At 46.0% G+C, this 24,964-nt stretch overlaps 1 protein-coding gene across 1 annotated transcript in view; it reads left to right on the top strand.

The window, feature by feature from the left end:
• Window positions 1-24,964, top strand: part of LOC310870403 (ephrin type-B receptor 1-B-like) — a 231,594-nt gene that overhangs the window by 170,311 nt on the left and 36,319 nt on the right. Inside the window, exons 8-11 of the mRNA XM_083781609.1 lie at window positions 10,345-10,507; window positions 13,604-13,712; window positions 16,401-16,465; window positions 22,924-23,112. Coding sequence (XP_083637735.1) covers window positions 10,345-10,507; window positions 13,604-13,712; window positions 16,401-16,465; window positions 22,924-23,112 — 526 coding nt within the window. The remainder of the gene's footprint in view (window positions 1-10,344; window positions 10,508-13,603; window positions 13,713-16,400; window positions 16,466-22,923; window positions 23,113-24,964) is intronic.

Genomic DNA, 24,964 nt, shown 5'->3' with positions numbered 1-24,964 from the left:
TAACATTTTCCTTACCAAACGATTTTGCTTTTCCTCGCTTTGCTTGATAAAGATATTACTTCGAGTGTCCTTTTTGGAGATTTCAGCCTTAATGCCAAATAAACATGAATGTCTGTGACTGACTGACTGACTGACTGACTGATTGACTGACTGATTGGCTGACTGACTGACTCTAGCTGACTGACTGAAGTTACAACATTCAGCGGCCAGTTGGCCTAATAACACACTAGCCGATCGCAGAGCAGTCATCCCTCCAATGCTATGGGATGTACTGTCTATCGTGATAACGGATCTTCACATACATTTGCATGCAGGGATCCAGGCTATGGGTGCAGTCCATCCTAATAACCAACCTTTTTTTATCATATTCAGGGCTATATAGTTTTAGTTATTCAACTCATCCTTTCCGCCTAAAAATAGATATGTGTGAACCGGAAGAATAATTTATGAGCACACGGTGCGAGTAAAGATTAGGACCTAGGCGTAATCTTTTCAATCCAAAGAAGCAAAAGGCAATCAGTTCAAAGTATTTTTCATAATCGCAATTCTATTTTATTAACCCACGCCAGCCCCAATACCTTTTCATAAATGCCAGCAAGCAATCCAAAAACAATTATTGTCATCGGTTTAGATAGTTGTAATTGTATATTGCCTCTAGAGAGCACGCAAGAGAGAGAGAAAGTGCTGCTTGCAGACATGAAATGCTGGAATGCTCCCATTTATGGTGAAAACATCACAATCTTGCCTCCAGGCTATGGGATGTAATCTATCCTAATAACCAACCTCTTCTCATCATTTACAGGGTTCTACAGTATGAATATTTCACTTGTATTTGCCCCTAAAAATAGACGTGTGAACTAGGAAAAAAAACTCTTAGCACACAGTGTGCGAGTAAAGATTACAACCTCCCGTAATTATGTACAATCAAAAGTAAAAGTTAATTTGTTCAAAGTAATTCAAACTTTTTTGCAATCGGAATCCTCAGTTCTCCCAGCCAAGCAATCTAAAAACAATCACTGTCATTGGTTTGGTTTGGACATTTGTAATTGTGTTTTGCCTCTGGACAAGCATGCACCTGAGAGAGACAAAGTTAGAGAGGTAAAGTGGTTTCACATTGGACGCGTTTTTCGGAAAACCGATGGAGAAACACGCTGTGTGCATGGACCTGTAGAGTGTGAGTGTGTGTGTCTGTGTGTGTGTTAGAGAGACAGATCTACAACTACTTGCACCTTACGAATGCTCTTGGTTTTCGTCTATGGAATACTCATGGGGGAAGAACATAAAAATAAATAAATAATTCAATTCAAACCCATTCATGCTCGAAAGGCACTGAGGTTTGTACCCTCATTTTCAGTGACGTCGAGTGACGTGAATATACGCAGGCCCCATTTTCATTTTCAGGTTGGGATATTCATTTTATCCAATCAGGATAGAGCGCTCAAACAGGATACAGATTAAACAAGTGAAATCGGAAGTGATGACATAAAGAAATGAGCATGCAAAATTGGATCTGGAACGTCTCTGTACGTACGTGTGTACGTGCATGTGTATGGATGTACATCTGCAATCTGCGTAACGCGAGAACCGTTCGCCACACCGACTTCAAATTTGACACATGCGTTCCACACCACCACAGGGAGTGCAGTGGCGGTCGGATACACGGTTGTCCAGAAACTCCACAAAAGGCTCTGGTCAGACAGAGTCCTCATACCTGTAAAAATCCCCAGGCTTTTTCAATAACTTTTTTCATTAATTTTATTATAATTGTTGTTATTTTTTTCGTTTTCCAAAACAATTATGAAAAATAAATGAAAAATTTAATTGAATAATTACTCGCGTATTAGGAACGATGTAGTGTAAATGTACTTACACTTTCAGGCCTTGGCTTCAAAAACATATTTTTCTATTGCTTGATGTTATGTTCATTATGGCTTTCCCCCTCCTGCTCTCGGTGATTAAAGACATTGAAATGCTCTTTAATATCAGCTTCAAGCTGCCTTAAATTAACATTTAACTTAAAATAACAACAATTCTTTTCATAGATTAGAATTCATGAGCACTTGGTAATACAATCTTTCTTGTCTCCACAGTTGAATTGTTAACCCATGTTCTCCCTTATCTTTCGCTGTTTTTTTTTTACCCAAGGCAATAGCTTTTTTTAATCAGAGACATTAATGGTAGAAAATTCCCCTTTACAGACACAAAATTATACTATCTTCTGTTCGCACTCCCCTTCTGTGTGTGTGTGTGTGTGTGTGTGTGTGTGTGTGTGTGTGTGTGTGTGTGTGTGTGTGTGTGTGTGTGTGTGTGTGTGTGTGTGTGTGTGTGTGTGTGTACAAGCGTGCACTTACGCATACATGCGTGTGTGCATACATGCATGTGCCGTGTAGAGGGGACACATGGCATCTCTACATATCTGTCCTAATGCCAAGTGGCCATAATGTCCGTTTTCAGGGAGAGGGGGTTGGTATTTTTTGCATGCACGCACAATCACACACTTACACAAACACACTCCCGCCAGATCCAATAGCTGGCTCAGCTTTAATATAGAGAGGGCACTGGCACTTAATGTGGACACTGTCTCACCACTGGAGAGTACGATATGAAAGGTGTGTTGGTGCAGTTTACAGATAACAGACTTAGTGCTCGGCCGGCCCGTCACACAGAAAATAGCCAGACAATGACCAATGGAGGATATTTCATTGCTGTTGGGCCGAATCCTTGTATCTCCAGGGCCCTGACAGTCGAGTGCTTAACATACCACATAGGCTATGATGCCTGACGGCAAGTTCCCGGACCCAACGGACCTTTGCTGCTTGTCACTCTGCGATTCTCTATCCCCGTTACCTGTCTCTCTTCACCGTGGAAGGCAGAAAAAGCCTAAAAAAATATTTTTGCGTTGAAAGTGAAAGCGTGTCTGTGAGTTTCATAATTATTAAATTTCACCAATGAAAATGATTAACAAGGTCTTGTAGAATAAATAATACAGGTTCTTCCCATTTCCTGAAAAGTAACAGTTCTGGACATACAAGGTTTTCCGGCCGACAGCAACGATTTTCTCTAAGTAACAGCATCCTTGGCAGCGTTGCCTCAGTAACATTAGGCAGATCTTATCTCGGCGAGAGCCAACTGAACACTGCACAGAGTAGACCAGAATGCCCACGGCGTTCCCTGTCTGTCACTTCCTGGCATTGGCTTTTGATTGGCTGCTCTCCCATCTGCCCTCCCACCTGCCACCGTGTCTTAATTTAGCAAGTTCGGGGTGTGGCGCTCCTAATCCCCATTTGACTGACAGCAGGAGAGGGCCTCTCCTGGCTGGAGGTCTCTTCCTGGCAGGGCCTCTCATTGGCTGTCCCAGATCCGCTGCGACCGCCACCTGCTAGCTCATTTTCAAGTGGCAGATGTATGCGGAGTGCGTCAAATAAATCCCCATTTGACTGGCAGCAGGAAAAGGCCACTGTCCTGGACAGAGTCACCCTCAAGGGATGACCCCCCCCCCCCCCCATTGGCCAAACGCCAGCTGTCTGCTCACCTTCCCTCCATTTACAATCAACAGACAGGGCCATGGTGATGGCAGGAGTGGGCCAATCCTTGCCCTCAAGTTCGCTCATCCGTGCTCTTTCTTTCTTTCTTTCTTTCTTTCTTTCTTTCTTTCTTTCTTTCTTTCTTATATCTCATCTATTTTAACTATCTTTGAACTACGGCTTAAGTGGTTCATGGTGCTTCGTGGCTTCCTTCTCCGTTAAGCTTCAGTGCTTTTACAATGCACACGACGCTGAGCTATAAATGCAAAATTCAGGATGCAAGAGTATATTTTGCGACTATTTACGAGAGTATCGCATGTGCCACGACAGTGATATATTGGCGTAGCCGAATGGCTACACAAAAATAAAAAACGAAACGAAACGTTAAAAGATCTGTGAAATGATGAAATGCTATGAACCAGTTATACATCCTGTATTCTATTTCCGTGCCTCTATCCTCCCAGAGACAGAATGAAAGCCTATGGGTGTGACGCGTCGCCCTCCCCTCTCCATCCTGCATCATATTTGTCTTCATCAGGCACAGTGTCCAATAAGGCCTAATGTGATTGCACACATCATTGTGTGTGTGTGTGTGTGTGTGTGTGTGTGTGTGTGTGTGTGTGTGTGTGTGTGTGAGAGAGAGGGGGGGGGCACATTTCATATAGCGGTGTTTACTTCGTCTGCTCAATGACGGAGCAACCGGAATGATTCAATTACACTTATCAGATTGGATAATGATTTTGGTGTGGGCCGCTTCTGCCTCGTGTCGCTTATCTCTTCCTATACCATCATCCACCACCCACCCACACACACACACACACACACACACACACACACACACACACACACACACACACCTTCCGTCTTTCCCTCCCTTCCTCCCCTTCACCACAATCCGAGTCCAGTCTTGGCAGGTTTTATATCGGGTATATCGGAAACAAGCCCAAAAGTAGTGACTATAGGTCACACACACACACACACACACACACACACACACACACACACGGCTATTTGGAAATAGATTGATCTACAACTTCATCATAACACGTTGCAATCCAGACAAAAATGTCTCTTGTATGTGGGGTCCCTATTCTTTTCAGATTATGGGTCCATGGACAATTACATTTGGGGGTCCTCGAAATCTGCAATCCGCGAATACCAATATATTTACGAGCGACTTTACCGAAAAACAAGCCCAAAGTTGCTAAGCGGAGTAGCAGACTTGGCAACACCAGTCGAATCACATCCTCATAGGGAAGTGTTATAGCGGCAACCATGCTTGCGTGAGGCGTTTTTGCAATATGAGCTAGTATGTTTACCAGGCCTTGCAAACAAACTACCCTGTTTTACTGACACAAGGAGTTTTGCACCACCTACTCCCTCCCTCCCTCCCTCTCTCTCTCTCTCTCTCTCTCTCTCTCTCTCTCTCTCTCTCTCTCTCTCTCTCTCTCTCTCTCTCTCTCTCTCTCTCTCCCTCTCTCTCACTCTCCCCCCCTCTCCCCCCCCCCTCTCTCTCTCTCTCTCTCTCTCTCTCCCCTCTCCCTCTCCCTCTCCCTGTCTGTGTCTAGCTATCAGCTGCCCGCAGCGGTGGGTGTAGTGTAGGTGCTGTCTTATTTTCTGGCTGTCATATTCACTCTGCGTTATGGGAAGGTGACAGCCCTAACTAATTACTGATCCCCCGTAGCAGATAGCTCCAGCAGCCTCCAAACTCCACTGCAGGTAGCTGGAAGGCCTGCAGGCTGGCTGGCTGGATGGGTGGCTCCCTCTTGAGCCTGCAGACCAAACAAAGGCCTCTCAGAGTAAGGGTGTAAACATGCCCCGATCACGATGCTTCAAACGTATGAGGTGGCAATTCAACCGCATTGATTTGAAAAGTTAGAATCGGTTATTTTGACTTAAATGACATTTAATTAAATGTGGCATGTCTTGAATATAAATGTGCGCGTGGTGCATTGTTTTTATTGCCTTATCTCCCTACTGCTATTTTCCAAAACGGAATATATCAGGCCCTCTCGTCGAACGTGTGATTTCAGTTTATTTTTATGTCAGGATTCATAGTATAAAAATATTCCAATCAAAATGTAATCAAAATTGTGGCATCTCCCGATGCATTTGATCATTTCTTAAAGAATCATAATCCAATTGGACCGTTTGTGTGGTCAGTCAGAGATACATTCCTTCAAATTCACTTAATAAATAATTGAGCTTCCCACAAATTGTATAGTTACATAAGAATAGACCTTTCTTACAGCAGCCATGTTGACATGTCATAAAAGGATAAACAGTGGTGTTACCAATGATACTAAATAAGCTTTTGTTCCATTTAGTGAAGCAGAGCCTATCTGTGTTTACCCTAATGTGTCAAAATGAAATGCTGAAGTGTAAAAAATATATAAAATATCAAAACAACAGATATCAATTATCCATACATTGCATGGAAATGAGTATATCTCTGCTATCTGGCAGAAACCTCTTCTTATATCCATGTTTTAGTGTAAATGAATGCCCTACTTGATCATAATTCATACAGAAATACAGCATCACACAAAAGCATCGACAGTAGCAGAAGCGACGCATTAGATCTTGTAGATCCGCTACTTTTGCAATTTGTTTAATTTGACACATGAGGTTTCCCCCCGACGGAGTCCATATAGTGCATAACTCAGAGTCAACATATTAATACAGCTATTTTCTCTCAGTCACATGCATGTAGTACACACAAGCATGTATGCATTCAGCACATGTACTGTGCAAACATGTATGCATGACACATACACACCCACACAATAACACAGACACACTGTACATTACAGATACATTACATTACATGTATGCTTGAAATTGTGTGTGTGTGTCCCCATCCTCTCAACTAGATATTCTCAAGCTGAAAATAATGCATCAGACGAGAGCACAAATGAATGGAATGTCATATGGAATAGAACGATACCTACACAATGCATGTTTGTTTTTATTAACGCATTGGCATTATGGAGCAAAAGAAAAAATGACATGCTCTCTCTGTGGGTGGAATTGGTCCAGCGGCATAATTAAAAAGCCAGCTACTTCAGTCACCCGTGAACAAGCGCATGAAATGTTCTAACTTCCCGCAGTAATTAAACTGCCTCTTAACGCAACATCTGAAGAGACAAATACACAACACTTTTTCACTACATTACTGTACAGACGCAGCTATTGCTCATTGTGATCCACAAGACAAGATTGCATTTAATTTAATTTAAAGTATGAATGGGGGACAGTGTGTGTGTGTGTGTGTGTGTGTGTGTGTGTGTGTGTGTGTGTGTTTTGATAGCTTGTGCAACTTTGCATGTAAGATTCATGGGCAGACATTCAAAGCTATAAAATAAAATGGGGGGGGGGAAACATCTCCATTGCCGCATGCATATGAAATGGTTGTTCTCCTCTAAAACAGAGCCAGTGAAACCAGCGGCGCAACACGGACTGAACGCTAGGGGGGGACATAGAGCGGCGCCGCCGAAAAATCCGCCCCCCCCCCGTCCCCCCCACCACCCTAGGGGAGGGGGGGATGGGGTGGTCTAACCACAAAAACGTGGGGTTGCGGTTAGGGTTTGGGGTCGGACTACAGAGAGGTTGTTCCAGTGACTCAATGTACCTACAAAACTGCGTTTTGGCACAGTTATTATTATTATTATGAATTACCTGGCTGTGATTCCTCCTCCTCCCCATTTGTCTCAAAACGTAAAGGTTTAACCACATTATCAGCAGCGCCTCGAACAGGTCAAAACTCACTGACCATCTGATCTGTAAGTTAGCCTATCCTATATAAAATGTACAACACCTGGGAAGTTTTCAGGAGAGGATGTTTTAACATCAACATGTAGTTAGTGTTAAACCCATGCAACTCGAGAGGAAAGAAAAACCTGCAACGCCTTACCTGGTGTTGACAGTTGTGCTTAATAGCGGCGTCGATCTCCTCCTTTCCCCAAATCCCCCAAAATAATAATATAATTCCCAAAGTGGGGTCCGGGGACCCCCAGAGGTAGTTTGTGGCATGTCATGTGGACGCTCTCAGTTTTTTAAATTAACATTGATTATCAATTGGAGTCCCACCGCTAGAAATGGTTAAAATATGGTCCGTCCGAGCTGTATAAATCTTCTCTTATGGGGGTCCTTCTCTTCTCTTCAAATGGGGGGGTCCGCAGGCTAATACGTGTCCATTTGGGGGTCCTTGACATGAAAAGGATAAAGTAAATCCATTCATCTACTGATCGTCTGACCAAAGTGGTGCGTGACACCAAAAGTGCTGACCTATTGAATCCTGTTCCTGTATTATTAGAATCATTACAGAGTGCAAAGCACATTGGGTCACTGATTGCGGTGTAACAACTCCCAACTTCCGAAAACAGTAGAACGGGCCAAACCATTTTGGGATATAAACAGGGGTGGATCAAATATAATGCTTCAAAATATATCGCGTTTATGAACGCAGGATTTCAAAAGTTATACTCCTAAGATGACGCTGACGCTGACGCTGGCAGGGGATTCGTCCCCCGCGTCCCTGCGGTTATTGCGCCCCTGAGTGAAACCTTACTGGTGTTAAGATATCTCACTCACTCACTCTCACTCACTCACTCTCTGCTCTTTATCCACTTACTCGTTCTCTTTTCTCTCTCACATCGGTCTGTTGTTGACGTAGGCTGTCTGTCGATGCGAGTTGTCTGTCCGTGTGGACTATCTGTCGATGCGAGTTGTCTGTCCGTGTGGACTATCTGTCGATGCGAGTTGTCTGTAAGTGTGGACTATCTGTCGATGCGAGTTGTCTGTCCGTGTGGACTATCTGTCGATGCGAGTTGTCTGTCCGTGTGGACTATCTGTCGATGCGAGTTGTCTGTAAGTGTGGACTATCTGTCGATGCGAGTTGTCTGTAAGTGTGGACTATCTGTCGATGCGAGTTGTCTGTCCGTGTGGACTATCTGTCGATGTGAGTTGTCTGTAAGTGTGGACTATCTGTCGATGTGAGTTGTCTGTAAGTGTGGACTATCGGTCGATGTGAGTTGTCTGTCCGTGTGGACTATCTGTCGATGTGAGTTGTCTGTAAGTGTGGACTATCTGTCGATGTGAGTTGTCTGTAAGTGTGGACTATCTGTCGATGTGAGTTGTCTGTAAGTGTCGACTATCTGTCGATGTGAGTTGTCTAAGTGTGGACTATCTGTCGATGTGAGTTGTCTGTAAGTGTGGACTATCTGTCGATGTGAGTTGTCTGTAAGTGTGGACTATCTGTCGATGTGAGTTGTCTGTAAGTGTGGACTATCTGTCGATGTGAGTTGTCTGTAAGTGTGGACTATCTGTCGATGTGAGTTGTCTGTCCGTGTGGACTATCTGTCGATGTGAGTTGTCTAAGTGTGGACTATCTGTCGATGTGAGTTGTCTAAGTGTGGACTATCTGTCGATGTGAGTTGTCTGTAAGTGTCGACTATCTGTCGATGTGAGTTGTCTAAGTGTGGACTATCTGTCGATGTGAGTTGTCTGTAAGTGTGGACTATCTGTCGATGTGAGTTGTCTGTAAGTGTGGACTATCTGTCGATGTGAGTTGTCTGTCCGTGTGGACTATCTGTCCGTGTGGGCTGTCAGAAGTACGTGCCAGCACAGCTCTCTATCTCAATTTTGAAATTCAATTAAATGGAAAATGTTGCTCTTACCTCCCAAAGCTGATTCACTGAACTCAAACTGCTCTATGAGGATACCATTTTGTATGCTCTCAGAATGGACCAGATATACTCCCTAAATGGATGTGTCCATTTCATACTCTGAGTTAAGCTTAAAGCCGTACTAATCCAGAACTTGTGTTAATGAATAAAACATTATTTTAACCAATCTTTATGGTGGAGTAGCGACCTAGCATTTCGCTCCAAGGTGGGAGGGCTGGAATCCGTGAGACGGGACGTCATTGGGGTAGGGAGCGCTCCGCTGTGTTCATTGGGGTAGAGGGGACGAGGATTTACTCTTGTGTCTATCGGGTCGCAACTCGGACCGGGCTGAGTTGGCTCAAGCGAACTTCACAATGTTCGACACGGCAACTCGCGCGGTGGTGTCTCTCGTGGCTCAAATTAGTTTGAGACGGCGCCCCCTCCTCCGTTGCCGTCTAAAACTGGGTGAAAAGCTAGTTCACGGTGGAGCCCTGTCCCTCTGCCTCACTGTTGGCTAGCTGGCTGCCATGGTGATTGCCAGGCTGTCAGACAAACTGATTACAGCTGAGTTTATGGGTTTGGGGCAGTATATATAAGGACCTCTCATTGAAGCTCCTACTGGTTTGGCTCACAATATTTCCCCAGTCCAAGCAGGGATTCCCTCTTGGGGGAGAGTGGTAGAAGAGTAAGTGTCACATGCAGTATCCCCCCTGGTAGGACATGACACATTATGTAATAATAGCATTAGCATTGAGGATTTTACTGTGCAGCACTACTGCTGATGCATATACTGTATGTCGGTGGTCTCAAGCGTTCGCAGCCCACCCATCTGACCACATAACACGCCAATGGTCAGATGAGTAGGCCGCAAACTAACGTAGTATACATTAAGTTATTATTTATCTGTATCACTATTCAAGGATTCAAAGAAGAAATATGACAATCTTTCTCTTTTACATGATGAGTTTAAATATTAATGTTGGTGTACATTATAACGTTAACATCGTAGTGTTTGGGGGCCCCCACTTGCAATACCCTCACAGGTTGAGAATCACTGATCTATGTCTTGAATCACTGATCTAATCCCTTGTTATCCTCGTCCTCTAACGTTTCTGTCCGGCCTCTCTAACCCCACCGGTTTCCTCTCCCACCAGGACCACGCCGAGATCAACTCCACCATGCTGCGGAGCCAGACCAACACGGCCCGCGTGGAGGGCCTCCGGCCGGGCACCGTCTACGTGGTGCAGGTGCGCGCACGGACCGTGGCCGGCTTTGGCAAATACAGCAGCAAGATGTGCTTCCAAACGCTCACAGATGGTAAGGATGGCGGCGCCAGGAGGAGAAACTGCAACACTTTTCTTTCTGCATTTGCCTCATTTTCTATTTTCGGTTGCAGATTGGGACGTATGTCTGCCTCTGTGATTTCTAGTGAGCAGGGAAAGGAAGTCAGACAGTAATTGAAGTTTCATAGCTACAGCTAAATCCATTTTATGTCGGAGGCCGGGCAGTGTTTGTCTGTGTGCTCGTGCGTGCGCGTCAGTTTGAGTACACACAAAACGCAGAGTGTCTTCTGGTTGTAAAACTACATTTGCCCGATCCAAAATGCTTAGCTAATTGGGTTTTTCCTTTCTCTCTCCCTGTCCTTCTGTTTGCTGGTGCGTGCCATCCCAGAATGCATAACTGTGATTAGTGGTTGATGTGATTAATTATTTGCCATGGGGGGGGAGGGGATGGTGGGGGGGGGGGGGGGGGGTGTTAGAGACTGTAGAGGGGGCTGTAACACCTGCTTCTCTGGCAATATTAATGTGCATCTATGTACAGATACCTGTGGGAGAGTTTGTTTGTGATGGAAAGAAAATTACATTTCATCATATGACTGTGTTACTTCAACTTTTTAGTTGAAAGTCGCCTCTTTTGCAGTTCTTTGGTGAAGTATATATCAGGCTTTTAGGTTACTACATGCTCCAGGCGCCCGGCGTTGCACCGATGCCCTGGTCAGGCCAGCTGCCCACGATGGTACTAAAATTATAGGATTTGATGTTTGTATGAGCCTACAAATAAGGTCTATATGCCACTTTGGGAATAAAATAATATACCGCTGTGTTGTATCGTCATGTTTCAGCGTTGGCCTTGATTTGCTCTTCTGAGCAAACAGATCAATACTTCAAAAGCAGAAGTGATGCGGCCATGTCGCATGGAGCTAATGAAGACCAACGTAATGGCTGCCTTTTAACCCATTCTGAACGGGCACCCATTTTGCTGTCAGCATCATGTTATGCTTTAGCTATTGAAAAATAGCAGATCTACAAGCTCGTATCGCGCCACCGAGTGGCGCGATACGAGCTTGTAGGTCTGCTATTTTTTTAATTAATCGGAAGAGCGACTGACATTTCTAGAATCTGATCTCAGGTCAGAATGGGTTAATCAGACCAGTATGTGTGTCCAGTAACCTCGCGTGAATCTGATCTCAGGTCAGAATGGGTTAAGAGGACGAGTGTCGTGTGATGAGCCGAGCAGCGGCGATACGGAGGGCGAGCAGGATTGTAATGACAATATTAATGATGAGGATGATGATGCTGATGATGATCGGTGTGGCTATTTACCCATGCGGAGCAGATGTACCGCTGTATTTCTGGACCCTCTGGACCCTCGCCTCTCCCTCTTTGGTTGTTAATTATCTCTCTCTCTCTCTCTCTCTCTCTCTCTCTCTCACACACACACACACACACACACACGAGCACCCACTCACACAAACACTGCCTAGGGTTCATCCGTTGGCTCCCTGCCACAGCACGACGTTTGTCAAGGCAATTAGCAGCAGACGCTCGAAGAGGGAGAACATCACACACACACACACACACCCCCCCTCCCCACACAGACACACACACACACACACTGTCCCAACCAACATGTCACCTTCTTATTTCATGGCTCACGCTCACGCTGTCCCCTCCATTCTCCCCTTCTCTGTATTTTACCCTCACAATAATCAGCACTTTTCATCAAATCATACACCCACGCACAGGGATTTGATGGGCAGATGAGATGAGAAAGAGGTGATTGCCCGTCTGTGAAGTGACTGATGTCACAGCCCTCCTCTTTCCTAATAGGCTGAGGCATTGAGTGCTAACTGATAGTAATTGGGGTGGCTATTTACCGCAGAGGGGTATAGGCATGTGACGTCTGTCTGTCAGGCAAATCACCATTCCTTTGGGAGACGTGGAAGATTTATCTGGACCGTGCACACCCACGCATCAAAAAAGAACCAGCGGGAACATCGCTCACGACGTCTAGCTTGAAGCGTACCTGATAAACTTTGCACGTCGTGAAAGAGCGAGCTGCTCCTGTCACATTAAGTTCCCCTCAGACCGAGCCGGGCTCTCAGCCCGCTGCGAAGATGCATTCCTTCTTCCTTTATCACTTTGATCCAATAATAGACATGCTCAATCTGGCGGCCGCTGGATTTTTAAAAGCTCACTGATTTGCTCGCGTGGTGCTAAACCTGTGCTAAAAGGAAGGACGCCACCGCTGTAGCGCCACACAGCAGACGCCAGAGTGGAGCGAGACAGCTGCACAAAGAGACGAGCGAGGGTTCCAGCGCCGCACTGTGCCTTTAGTGCCTAGTCACTTAAGTAGTCCTGTGTAACTGCCACTACTCAATGTGCGTGCGCGTGTGCGTGCGCATGTCCGTGTGCATGCGAGCCAGTGTATGTGCGTGCGTGCCTGGCAGACGGTGACTGCTGTTTGAACACCGTCAACAGAACATTCCAACACGTACTTTCATGTCTGCTCAGTGCGACAGACAGGGAGGATTAGCTATGGTGACAGAGGAAGGCTGAGAAGAAGGCCTCGTTTCTCATTATTATATGTATATAGCACTCTGCTTGTCTCTCCCTCTCCGTCTCACGCTCTCTCCCTCTTTTGTGCGTCCACCGGTTTATCAAATGCGGTCAGTTGTCCTCGGCTCGCCAAAGCTCATTGGATTTCACTCAGCGTCTCTGTGTTGTCTTTGTCCTCGGGCACACCTGGTCTAGCCGCTGTGTCCTGCCTCTCTCTCTCTCTCTCTCTCCTCCTCTCCCACTTTATCTCTGTGATCACATGTTTCTTCTCGCTCCATTCTCTGTCCTACTTTCGCGCCCCTTACCTGCACCTTTCGTACTCCGTGTGTGTGTGTGTGTGTGTGTGTGTGTGTGTGTGTGCGCATCAATTAATATACAAAGGACCAAATGTATCTCCAAATATAGTAGAATTTGAGAAATAGACATTGTGTCTAGACAATCGGTTGATTTATGTAAAATGTTATGTAAAATGTCCTAACACATATAGTAATGCAAACTGTGTGTGTGTGTGTGTGTGTGTGTGTGTGTGTGTGTGTGTGTGTGCGTGTGCGTGTGTGTGGGTGTACGCGAGCAGATGACTTCAAGTCAGAACTGAGAGAGCAGCTCCCTCTGATTGCTGGCTCGGCGGCCGCAGGGGTGGTCTTCATCGTGTCTCTGGTGGCCATCTCTATCGTCTGCAGCAGGTGGGTCACGTCTCCATCTCTATCGTCTGCAGCAGGTGGGTCACGTCTCCATCTCTACCGTCTGCAGCAGGTGGGTCACGTCTCCATCTCTATCGTCTGCAGCAGGTGGGTCACGTCTCCATCTCTATCGTCTGCAGCAGGTGGGTCACGTCTCCGTCTCTATCGTCTGCAGCAGGTGGGTCACGTCTCAGTCTCTATCGTCTGCAGCAGGTGGGTCACGTCTCCGTCTCTATCGTCTGCAGCAGGTGGGTCACGTCTGCATCTCTATCGTCTGCAGCAGGTGGGTCACGTCTCCATCTCTATCGTCTGCAGCAGGTGGGTCACGTCTCCATCTCTATCGTCTGCAGCAGGTGGGTCACGTCTCCATCTCTATCGTCTGCAGCAGGTGGGTCACGTCTCCATCTCTATCGTCTGCAGCAGGTGGGTCACGTCTCCATCTCTATCGTCTGCAGCAGGTGGGTCACGTCTCCATCTCTATCGTCTGCAGCAGGTAGGTCACGTCTCCATCTCTATCGTCTGCAGCAGGTGGGTCACGTCTCCATCTCTATCGTCTGCAGCAGGTGGGTCACGTCTCAGTCTCTATCGTCTGCAGCAGGTGGGTCACGTCTCCGTCTCTATCGTCTGCAGCAGGTGGGTCACGTCTGCATCTCTATCGTCTGCAGCAGGTGGGTCACGTCTCCATCTCTATCGTCTGCAGCAGGTGGGTCACGTCTCCATCTCTATCGTCTGCAGCAGGTGGGTCACGTCTCCATCTCTATCGTCTGCAGCAGGTGGGTCACGTCTCCATCTCTATCGTCTGCAGCAGGTGGGTCACGTCTCCATCTCTATCGTCTGCAGCAGGTAGGTCACGTCTCCATCTCTATCGTCTGCAGCAGGTGGGTCACGTCTCCGTCTCTATCGTCTGCAGCAGGTGGGTCACGTCTCCATCTCTATCGTCTGCAGCAGGTGGGTCACGTCTCCATCTCTATCGTCTGCAGCAGGTGGGTCACGTCTCCATCTCTATCGTCTGCAGCAAGTTGTTCTACTCTTGGTGAGGACATGATACTGTATATGGCAGGGGTGGGCAACTTTGACGATGGAGAGGACCACTATATTTCCACACTCACTCTAGAGGCCCACATTGCATATTTCTGTCGTAGCAAAAATAGCAGATCTACAAGCTCAAAACGCGTCGCAGAGAAATCCTGTTAGTTATGTAATGTTAGTTATGTTAACTTTATGAAATTAAATCAATAATATATCAGTATTCTGATATTAGCCTGCGGGCCGCATTAAGTGATGGGCCACCAGTTGCCCATGTACAGTATGATAAATGTTGTGCTAAAACGATCTTCGAACTCAAGGCAGAGCAGCTGTTGATTTATTTTTATTTTTCTGTTAAAGTTTCAGACTGATATAGAACGTGGTTGGAGAAGTTAACTGATCAAAAATAACTCCTGAGTCAGAGCTCACATGCTTTATTTTGTTGTGATTCAAATCAAGTGTTGTACCTGTAGCACATTCCATTATTCATTGGCTGGGTAAAATGTTAATCAATGGATCAATTCAAAGCTTAACTTATTCACTGGCTTTTTTATATGCTCTGTGAATTTACATTTTCTAACCATGTCAGTGTTATTGGCCTGCTTCTGTGGACTTTGAGTGCCCCGTCCCCCGACTCAGCTTCGTCTCATAACAGCGTCCTGCTTGATCGAAGCACCGTCTGCCTGGAAAGCTCTGGTCTGCGCTTTCCATTGCCAAGACACTGGTCATCGTCCTTAGCGCCGTTGGGCTGAGCGACCCTTCAGTTCACATGCATATATACAATAACTTAACAAACTCCTAATAATGTCTTCGTATAGTGAGTATCCCAGGAAATCATTGACTCATTAACTCAGTTGTCAGAAGGTGGCATACCTGGCCTGGCAGCAGGCTTGAACCGGAACCACACATGACACCTTTTTATGTGAATCAAACAAAGCCGTGGGGGAAATTAACTTGAAACTTTGAACAGGAAACAAGAATGCCACGTTGACTGGGTCTACTCTACATAATATGCACAGAGTCTGCTTTCAAACCATGACACGTCATAGAATGTCACAACACCAACCATCTTCACAAATTGTGAAACTCATGAGATTTGCTTTCATTATTATCTGGTGAAAGATCAATGCAGCCAGAATCTTAATAGAATCTTCACAAAATGAGGTTCAGGTTAGAAAATAAAACTGCCAGAACTTAACATTCAACATCCTCCGACCATAAATAGACACCATGCAAGTTTGGGCACTTAGCAACAGCTTAGCAACAGCAATACAATTTTACATATGGGCACCTTTTTTGACCTTGTTAACTCATTTTAGGCAATTACATTTCCCAAAGCGTTCATGTCACATTCTCCTCTCTGTGAAGCATGAAAGTTGAACGTTCCGCAGTGGTGTGTGCGACATTGAGCACTGTCGGTGGTTAAGTGCTCATCAAACGTTGCCGGGGCGCTTTTGATGCTGCGGCGAAAGAGATGAATAGCATTAGAGATCCTATCACGGTCTAATTAAAAAATCTGCTCATTTTCATAAACTTAATTTGCCACCGCTAACCCACTGCAACTGATTGAATTTGGGACTGGGTCATGTTTTTATGGGCTTTGCCCAAGACTTTCCCTTCATCCCTTCATGCTGTCAAACCTCTCTCTCTCTCTGTCTCTGGTAGGAAAAGGGCCTACACTAAGGAGGCCGTCTACAGTGACAAGTTGCAGCACTACAGCACAGGGAGAGGTGAGTCTAGACTCTTTAGCTGGTGATCTGGCCTCCGGCTATGCCTACAAGGGATAGAGTAAGTGGTGGGTATCGTTTTAAAGCCCACTTCATCCCAGTCAAAACCACTTTCAGCCTGGTGTCCCTATATTGGCAAAACATGCAGTCGGATCAATCCATCCAAGCAATAATAATAATATAATAATAAAAAAAAATTACGAAAATAAAAAAATCTGTTTGTTTTTATGTACAAAGAAATAGTGAAAATAGCAGATACAAGCTCACAGCATACCACAGTGTGACGTTTGTGAGTTTATAGATCTGCTATTTTCTTTTTTAAACGTTTGAAAGTTTCAAGTGAATCAGGGTTTGTGGGTAAAGAACGGGTACATTGGAGCTGGCAGGCTCGTAAATGGATTGATGTATAAATGGCATTTTCTTTTCCTACCCTGCGGTGACATTGATTGACAGTCATCTCTCACTTGTGGAATTTAGCTGTGATTGAGCCATGGTTTTAGCACTCTCAGGGCACTGACTGATGAGGCGACGTAGCCTAGAGGGACACACACACATACTTCCATCAACATCCACCATTGTACACACACACACACACACACACACACGCACACGCACGCAGAGAGAGAGAGTGTGTTAGCATGCGCGCACACGGTTGCGTGCGTGTGTGTGCAAATGAAAGCCCTCTGTATTGCCGACCTGGCAGTCTGAAAAGGGCTCACTCGAGGGGATAGAGTTTTGTCAGGCCTGACACAGCAAAGCATTTCAACACGGTTACTTTGTGTCACGGCTACAGCGGTGGCAGCCGCGGGCTCATTAAAACGCTGCGGGCGGAGGAGAAAACGCCTCTGCCTTCTCCCTGCGGCAACTCTCAGAAGAGCCAGTTCTGTCGCCGGCGCGGCTATCTTTGGGTGGAAAGCCCAAATGTAATTAACATAAGTGGGGAATAACAAACAAAAGACGTGGGACGGCTAACAGCGCTAATCATCAAACGAGCTCTTTGGAGTGGAGAGGAAAGAAAACAGGCGAGAAGCGGTTCCTATATTTACTCGCAGGTTCACTTCCATAAGCTCTCTCATAACGACTCATACTGTAATGGCCCGCAGAGCATTGTTGTCGTCGTCGTCGTCGTCCCCCCCCCCCTCCCCTTCTCGCAAGATTTGACTGACAGTTCTGTAATTACAGTATTCAGCGGGACAATAAAGCGCCGATCGGGGGCACTTTGCCAATTGTTTTGGGTGGAACACCAAATAAGTGCTGCCGGCTTTTCTCCCAGCTGCCTATACGGCTACGACAGCCCGAGCTGTCGCCGCGCGAGTCACCGGCGATGTCTGCACAGATTACAAGTGATGACTGTGGATCAGCTTATCAGCCGCGTGACACGCTACCACAACCTAATTAGCCCATTCTGACCTGAGATCAGATTCATACGAGGTTTCCGCCGGACACACACTGGTCTGATGAACCCATTCTGACCTGAGATCAGATTCTAAAAATGTCAGTCGCTCTTCGATTAAAAAAAAAATAGCAGACCTACAAGCTCGTATCGCGCCACTCGGTGGCGCGATATGAGCTTGTAGATCTGCTATTTTTCAATAGCTAAAGCATAACATGATGCTAACACCAAAATGGGTTCCCGTTCAGAATGGGTTAGAGGAGTCTGTCCAAATGGCCGTGAACACGGATGGATGTTAGGGGTCTGAAACACTGTACCGGCATCGTGAAATAATATGCATGTGCATATAGGGGGCTTCAGAGTAAAACCCTTGAGTGTTAACCACTCAAGCCCTATTATATACTTTGTCATTTTTTTTGTAAAATGTCCGCCTGTCATGCCACGAGATGGGATACCAGGATGAAAGTGGTTAGTGACTGTAGAAGTGGGCCCTTTATACTGGTCCATTTTTAACACACCTGTGTTAAAAATGGACCGCGTTGGTGTGTGTGTGTGTGTGTGCGTGCGCGAGCGCGAAACAGGCTGACTCGACATCCTGTTTGTATGTTCACATTTATCTTTCATACATTCAACACTGTACCCCGACCCGTTCACAAATATCTCACAAACCATGTTCTGTTCAAATCCAATTTCAGTCAGACACTGTTGTGAAGATGAGACTTTTCTTTTTTTTACACAGTGATATGGCATTGAAGTTGGCGGTGTGGCTCAGATATACAGAATAATAATAAGTATATGACCCAGACTGAGAGCAGAGGAAGACATGAAACTCCACACGAGGCAGTATAGTACTCAAAGATATACACCGGAATTAAAAGAACACGATTACAGTACATAATGAACACACATTAATGACATGCGGACACAGTTTTGAAGACCTGGAGGAGGCTGGGGAGGTGGAGAGAGTTTGATCACTGAGGAGCTCTCATTTTCGTTGTAGCAGCAGCGGAGAGATGTGGAGAATGTAATAGTATGTCAGTCCGCCTGGAGATTGAACCAGTAGTGTGATTACCATTATAGCCTAGTGTGATTGGAGGGTGTGCGTGCGTGTGTGCATGCATGCATTGGTAGGACCAGAACTACTGTGAGGCTCCATGCATTGATTCTCTTTTCTACTAAAATATCTCGCACACATCGATACCAACTCCATCAGCGTGTCAGCATGGATTCATTAGCAGACAGACACTACCTTACCTCCGTACAGCTTCATTAATCCATCACATGCCGCTGTCCCTTGCTAATTGTTGGCTAATTGTCAGCAAGTGACACGCCATCATGCTATGGAGTATTAGGCTTAGGTCTTTAACCACATATACAGTATTCGCTATAATCTGACGGAGTACATTCAGCGAAATATCTACAAGCTCACAGCATGATGCAATGTGACGTGCTGTGAGCTTAAGCCTATTTTTTGGCAAAGATAGTGTAGTAGAGCAAAAACAGGAAGGGTCCTAGTATATGAGCCCTTGGGAATCCGGTCAACTAAGTATAGGTTTTAAGTGGTTAACCCATTCTGACCGGGCACCAATTTTGGTGTCGGCATCATGTTATGCTTTAGCTATTGAAAAATAGCAGATCTACAAGCTCATATCGCGCCACCGAGTGGCGCGATACGAGCTTGTAGGTCTGCTATTTTTGAAAAAACGACTGACATTTTTAGAATCTGATCTCAGGTCAGAATGGGTTAATCAGACCAGTGTGTGTCCGGCGGAAACCTCGTATGAATCTGATCTCAGGTCAGAATGGGTTAATAATCATATACTCGTTTAATGCTTCACAATTCCACTCATTGCACCGAGATGTGGTTGTGAATGTTGCCCTATACATCCAAATTAACATTTTAATATCACATGCCAATTTGACTGTTAATCCCATATGATTAAATAGTAATAGAGTGTTTTTTTCCAACCCCCACCCCCCCCCCCCCCCCCACACACACACACACACACACACTCTGTATGATCTCACCACTAATACGTCTCTGTGTGCTCCTGATGAATGACTCCCACACATCAAACGTCGGCTAATTAGTTTGTGTTTATGAACGCGATGACAGTCTGTATAGTCGCAGAGCTACACCGTGCAGTAGATTAGTGTGCATATCTAGTGCCGCACAAAGCTAGTATAGGGTACCGCATTGTGTATGCTAATGTCCTTGAAAGGAACCAAGGAATCACATACAACAGGCTGGTGCTGTACTGTACTGTCGTAAAATGTGAATACTGACAGGCAAAAGACTGTATAAGAAAGTGGCATAGTCTTGCATGCAATATTTATTAATTATTTTTCAACCAACGACATTATTGAAGTCACATTTTAGCATATGAGGCTAATCAATAATAATAAATTAACCACTTAACCACCTATATGTACTTCATCGTATGAAGAATAGTAAAAATAGCCGCTCTAAGAGCTCGCAATGCATCGCTATGCAACGTGTTGGATGGCAATGGAGATGAGCTATTTTTTTGACAATTCTGACAGGCAAAATGTATAAGAAATCCACATAGCCTTTTGCTAGCCTTATCAATGAATTCCTTCCAACGACCATGAGCATGAATTAAGTCATTGTTTCATTTCGATAGCACTGCTTGACAGTAGGCAATATGTAAATGCTGTGCATGAGGCTAATCAATTTGACAGTAATAGATTAATGTGGGCATTAGTGCCATGGGGTTGATTAGTGTATGCATTAGGGCCATTCCCTAAGTGAACCAGCTAGACTAATAGGAGGATAAATGCTGGACATTGGTGAAAATAACATGGTTAAGTGACACACAGTAAACCGTAATTTACTATTCTGGCCAAGTAAATGCTCTTATAACCATTTGAGTTTATAGATTTCCAGTGGTCTAATGAGATTGCTACCCCCCCCTCACACACACACACACACACACACTGTATACACTTCCATACAGTGTCACGCAGAATCGCAGATGAATCAGTGAAACATTAGACCGTATCATAGTTGGTATAGATGTGTGTGCGTGCATGTGTGCAATACTGCCTGTGCTGCATGTGCATGCATCCATGTGTGTCTGACTGTGTGTGTCTGCCTGCCTAACTTCCTGCATGTGTGTGTGTGTGTGTGTGTGTGTGTGTGTGTGTGTGTGTGTGTGTGTGTGTGTGTGTGTGTGTGTGTGTGTGTGTGTGTGTGTGTGTGTGTGTGTGTGTGTGTGTGTGTGTGTGACTGTGTGTGTGACTGTGTGTGTGGATGTGAGAGTTTGAGACCATCTGGGGGAAGGCTGTATCATACACGGACAGTATATATATTGTGTAGCCATGAATCACAGCAGTAGCCACTAGCCAGTTATCCTCTCCTATCACGGCTGTTGTTTTATATATGGGTAAAAATAGAGTCGGCGTCTGGATGCATTTGCCCCGTGCACTCACATCAAGAAGCCATGAAATATTAATGCAGGGATCTATTTTTTATCCGAAGGCCATAAAATGATGAGTCCAGTTAAACAGGACTGCTAGGGGGATGTAGGGAGAGGACTGTCTGCAATTTAAATTGGACATGAAAGCGGCTCAAGTCCAGAAACCAGAAATGAGACACAGTTGCGTTGCAAGTGTCACGCAGAGATTTCTTAGTTCAACCCAGCAGTGAGCTCCAATTCTTGTAAATAGAATGTCCTTATTGGATACACTGGCTTTAACCCTCACATGGATTAACTTAAATCCAGTTGGTATGGAATATCTAATCAGCAATTACATTCACCCATGCACGGTTCAAGGCAATTAGAGCAGTACGTAACTAGGCTGAGCCTCCGTTCAAGAGCTAGGTGAGGCACTTAGATCCCTCCAAGACCAAGACCTCGTCCTCCGCCCCCTCTCTCTCCCTCCGGAGGCTCCTCTCTCCGTGCATCGCTCATGCAAATGAACAGGCACAAATCGACTTGATGAAGATGGTTTCATTCCAATCATGAATGCACCGGTTTGCCACTAACCCATTCTGACCGGGCACCCATTTTGGTGTCAGCATCATGTCATGCTTTAGCTATTTAAAAATAGCAGATCTACAAGCTCGTATCGCGCCACTCGGTGGCGCGATATGAGCTTGTAGGTCTGCTATTTTTGAAAAATCGAAGAGCGACTGACATTTTTAGAATCTGATCTCAGGTCAGAATGGGTTCATCAGACCAGTGTGTGTCCGGCGGAAACCTCGTATGAATCTGATCTCAGGTCAGAATGGGTTAAACAGCCCTGAGAGGGATGACTGTCCCTGTGAGTGTCAGCGCGGGAAATGATGATCCTGACATCCACTTTACGTCCGCCTCCAAGTCGCCGCTGCGGCCTCATGTTGGCGAATGTGTTTACAAGTGCCTTTCAGCAAGCATAAGCCCCCCCCCCCCCTCGCATGCCCCGCCCTGTCGTCCCAGAAACAATCTGTCGTACCATGTGCACACATCTCCAGACAGCGAACCGAGCTCACCTATCTCAGAGCAGGCATAAAGAGGCGGTTGATAGCGCAGTGGTTTTTATCTCTTTATGAGCTCCCGTGGGGAACGGGGCTGCGGGGAAATTGGTTCTACTGCTATCAAAGAGCACAGTCTGCTAGAGTACGGGGAGGAGGGGGGGGGGGGGGGGGGGGAATTATGTCTGCATTTACTCTTTCTATATAACCCTTCAGCCCTCCCCCCCCCTTCCCCAACCCCCCCCCCCCCACCATATCTCTCTCTCTTTCTCTCTGGTCTGACGTTTTTTGCTCCCCCTTTCAAAGACCGAATCATCAAACCACCATTTTGTAACAGATGTTGTTTAGTTTGAGGCAGACACACCTGCTGTTAGTTGTGTGTCAATCCTTACACATTCTGTCCCCATACCACAGTGCTCTGGTCCGCCTCGGACCAGTGGCTCGTAAATGTTTGAATGCAAGTCACCACGTTTCGCCATGTCGAGGTGTACCATTTTGTGAGAGCATCCCACCATCAGCCATGTTTTTTTCATAACACGGAGCAGTTGTCCTTTCCCCACAATGCTCACTGGAGCACTCTGGTTGTTCTAGAGCTCTCTTTGCGAGCCGACATGTCTAACTGCCCCTCCCCACTGGGCTGCCCGACCCACTTCTCAGGCTCGCCGGGGATGAAGATCTACATCGACCCCTTTACCTACGAGGACCCCAATGAGGCCGTCCGCGAATTCGCCAAGGAGATCGACGTCTCCACCGTCAAGATCGAGGAGGTCATCGGGGCAGGTACAGTGAATGGGTGATGGAATGTGTGTGTGTGTGTGTGTGTGTGTGTGTGTGTGTGTGTGTGTGTGTGTGTGTGTGTGTGTGTGTGTGTGTGTGTGTGTGTGTGTGTGTGTGTGTGTGTGTGTGTGTGTGTGTGTGTGTGTGTGTGTGTGTGTGTGTGTGTGTGCATCCGTGCTGTGAGTAGACTGTGTGTGCACACACATATACAAGGTGAATGTGATGTGTGTGGTTTATGCTGTATTGATGTGTTTTTACAAGCTGACATACACTTTCACACAAACATGTTTACCTCCTAAAACCGCGCGAGTGCCTATAAGGACCCCCCCGCCCCCCACCCCGGCCCCCCCACCCCGGCCCCCCCACCCCGCCCCCCCCCCCCCCCCCCCACCCCGGCTGTACCATCACATGGGAAAGTGTCAGGAGTCCGTGTCAAGTGCACTAGCGGCATATAGGCCAGATGTCGTGGGACCAACATGGTGCCAGAAATAACTCTCTCTCTGTCTCTCTCTGTGTCTCTCTCTCTCTCTCTCTCTGCCCTGTTCTGCCTCACATGATCCCCTTTTAACTCACCATAACGTTAACATCTGTGGTGCCCCAACGACCCTCCGGGGTTACAGGATAGGTGAAGGTGAAGGTGAACGTTAACATGTTATTGTTAACGAAAACATTTAAATGGAAGGAAAATTGCTTTTCTCTGCGCCAGCTTCATTATAACTTTAATGAATAGATTGCCATTCAGGCATTGTGGAAATATCATTTTTTTTTTAATAGAGCTAATCGGGTAATACAAAAATTGCGTTCAAATGGTTACCAGCCCACACAAGAGGGTCTACCTGGTCTGTATAGACTCTATCCCATTCTGACCGGGCACCCATTTTGGTGTCAGCATCATGTTATGCTTTAGCTATTTAAAAATAGCAGATCTACAAGCTCATATCGCGCCACCGAGTGGCGCGATACGAGCTTGTAGGTCTGCTATTTTTGAAAAATCGAAGAACGACTGACATTTTTAGAATCTGATCTCAGGTCAGAATGGGTTCATCAGACCAGTGTGTGTCCGGCGGAAACCTCGTATGAATCTGATCTCAGGTCAGAATGGGTTAAACAGACCAGGTAGACCTGGTCTATACTCTATACTATAGGAGCAGCTCCTGTGTGTCATAGCTTTGTAGTGTATTGCCTGTACAGTATGTGCAGAGCGTCCTTTCGCAACAGGGCAGGACACACCTTGTTGACAGCAAACGGAGGACACACTGATATGTGTTGGTTTTTGCAGAGCCTGAAATATCCCAGGTAATGAGACCAGGCCGGGAATAGCTCCTATACACAGACCAGCTCACTCAGCAAGCGAGGTGTGAGGAAGTGTCAGAGATATAGGGGGTAGGGCCGCCTTGGATGCGGAAGGGGGTGGGTTGGGAGGGGGCTAATAACAGATTCACACTTTTGTTTATTTCACTGTATGCCATCTCTGCGGGATGCTGGGGCGGTGGTGATTAACCCATTCTGACCTGAGATCAGATTCATACGAGGTTTCCGCCGGACACACACTGGTCTGATGAACCCATTCTGACCTGAGATCAGATTCTAAAAAATGTCAGTCATTCTTTGATTTTTCAAAAATAGCAGACCTACAAGCTCGTATCGCGCCACTCGGTGGCGCGATATGAGCTTGTAGATCTGCTATTTTTAAATAGCTAAAGCATAACATGATGCCGACACCAAAATGGGTGCCCGGTCAGAATGTGTTAATGAAACGCCATTTCACATATTTACCGGATAGTGCTCGTGCCTGTTATCCTTTGATTGGGGAATATGGATGAACTTGGCAGACATTTCCTAAGATGGATGACTG

This window comes from Protomyctophum parallelum (assembly GCF_964188405.1).
Source record: "Protomyctophum parallelum genome assembly, chromosome: 14".
Taxonomy (NCBI): Eukaryota; Metazoa; Chordata; class Actinopteri; order Myctophiformes; family Myctophidae; genus Protomyctophum; species Protomyctophum parallelum.
This window is presented reverse-complemented; position numbering and strand designations above follow the sequence as displayed.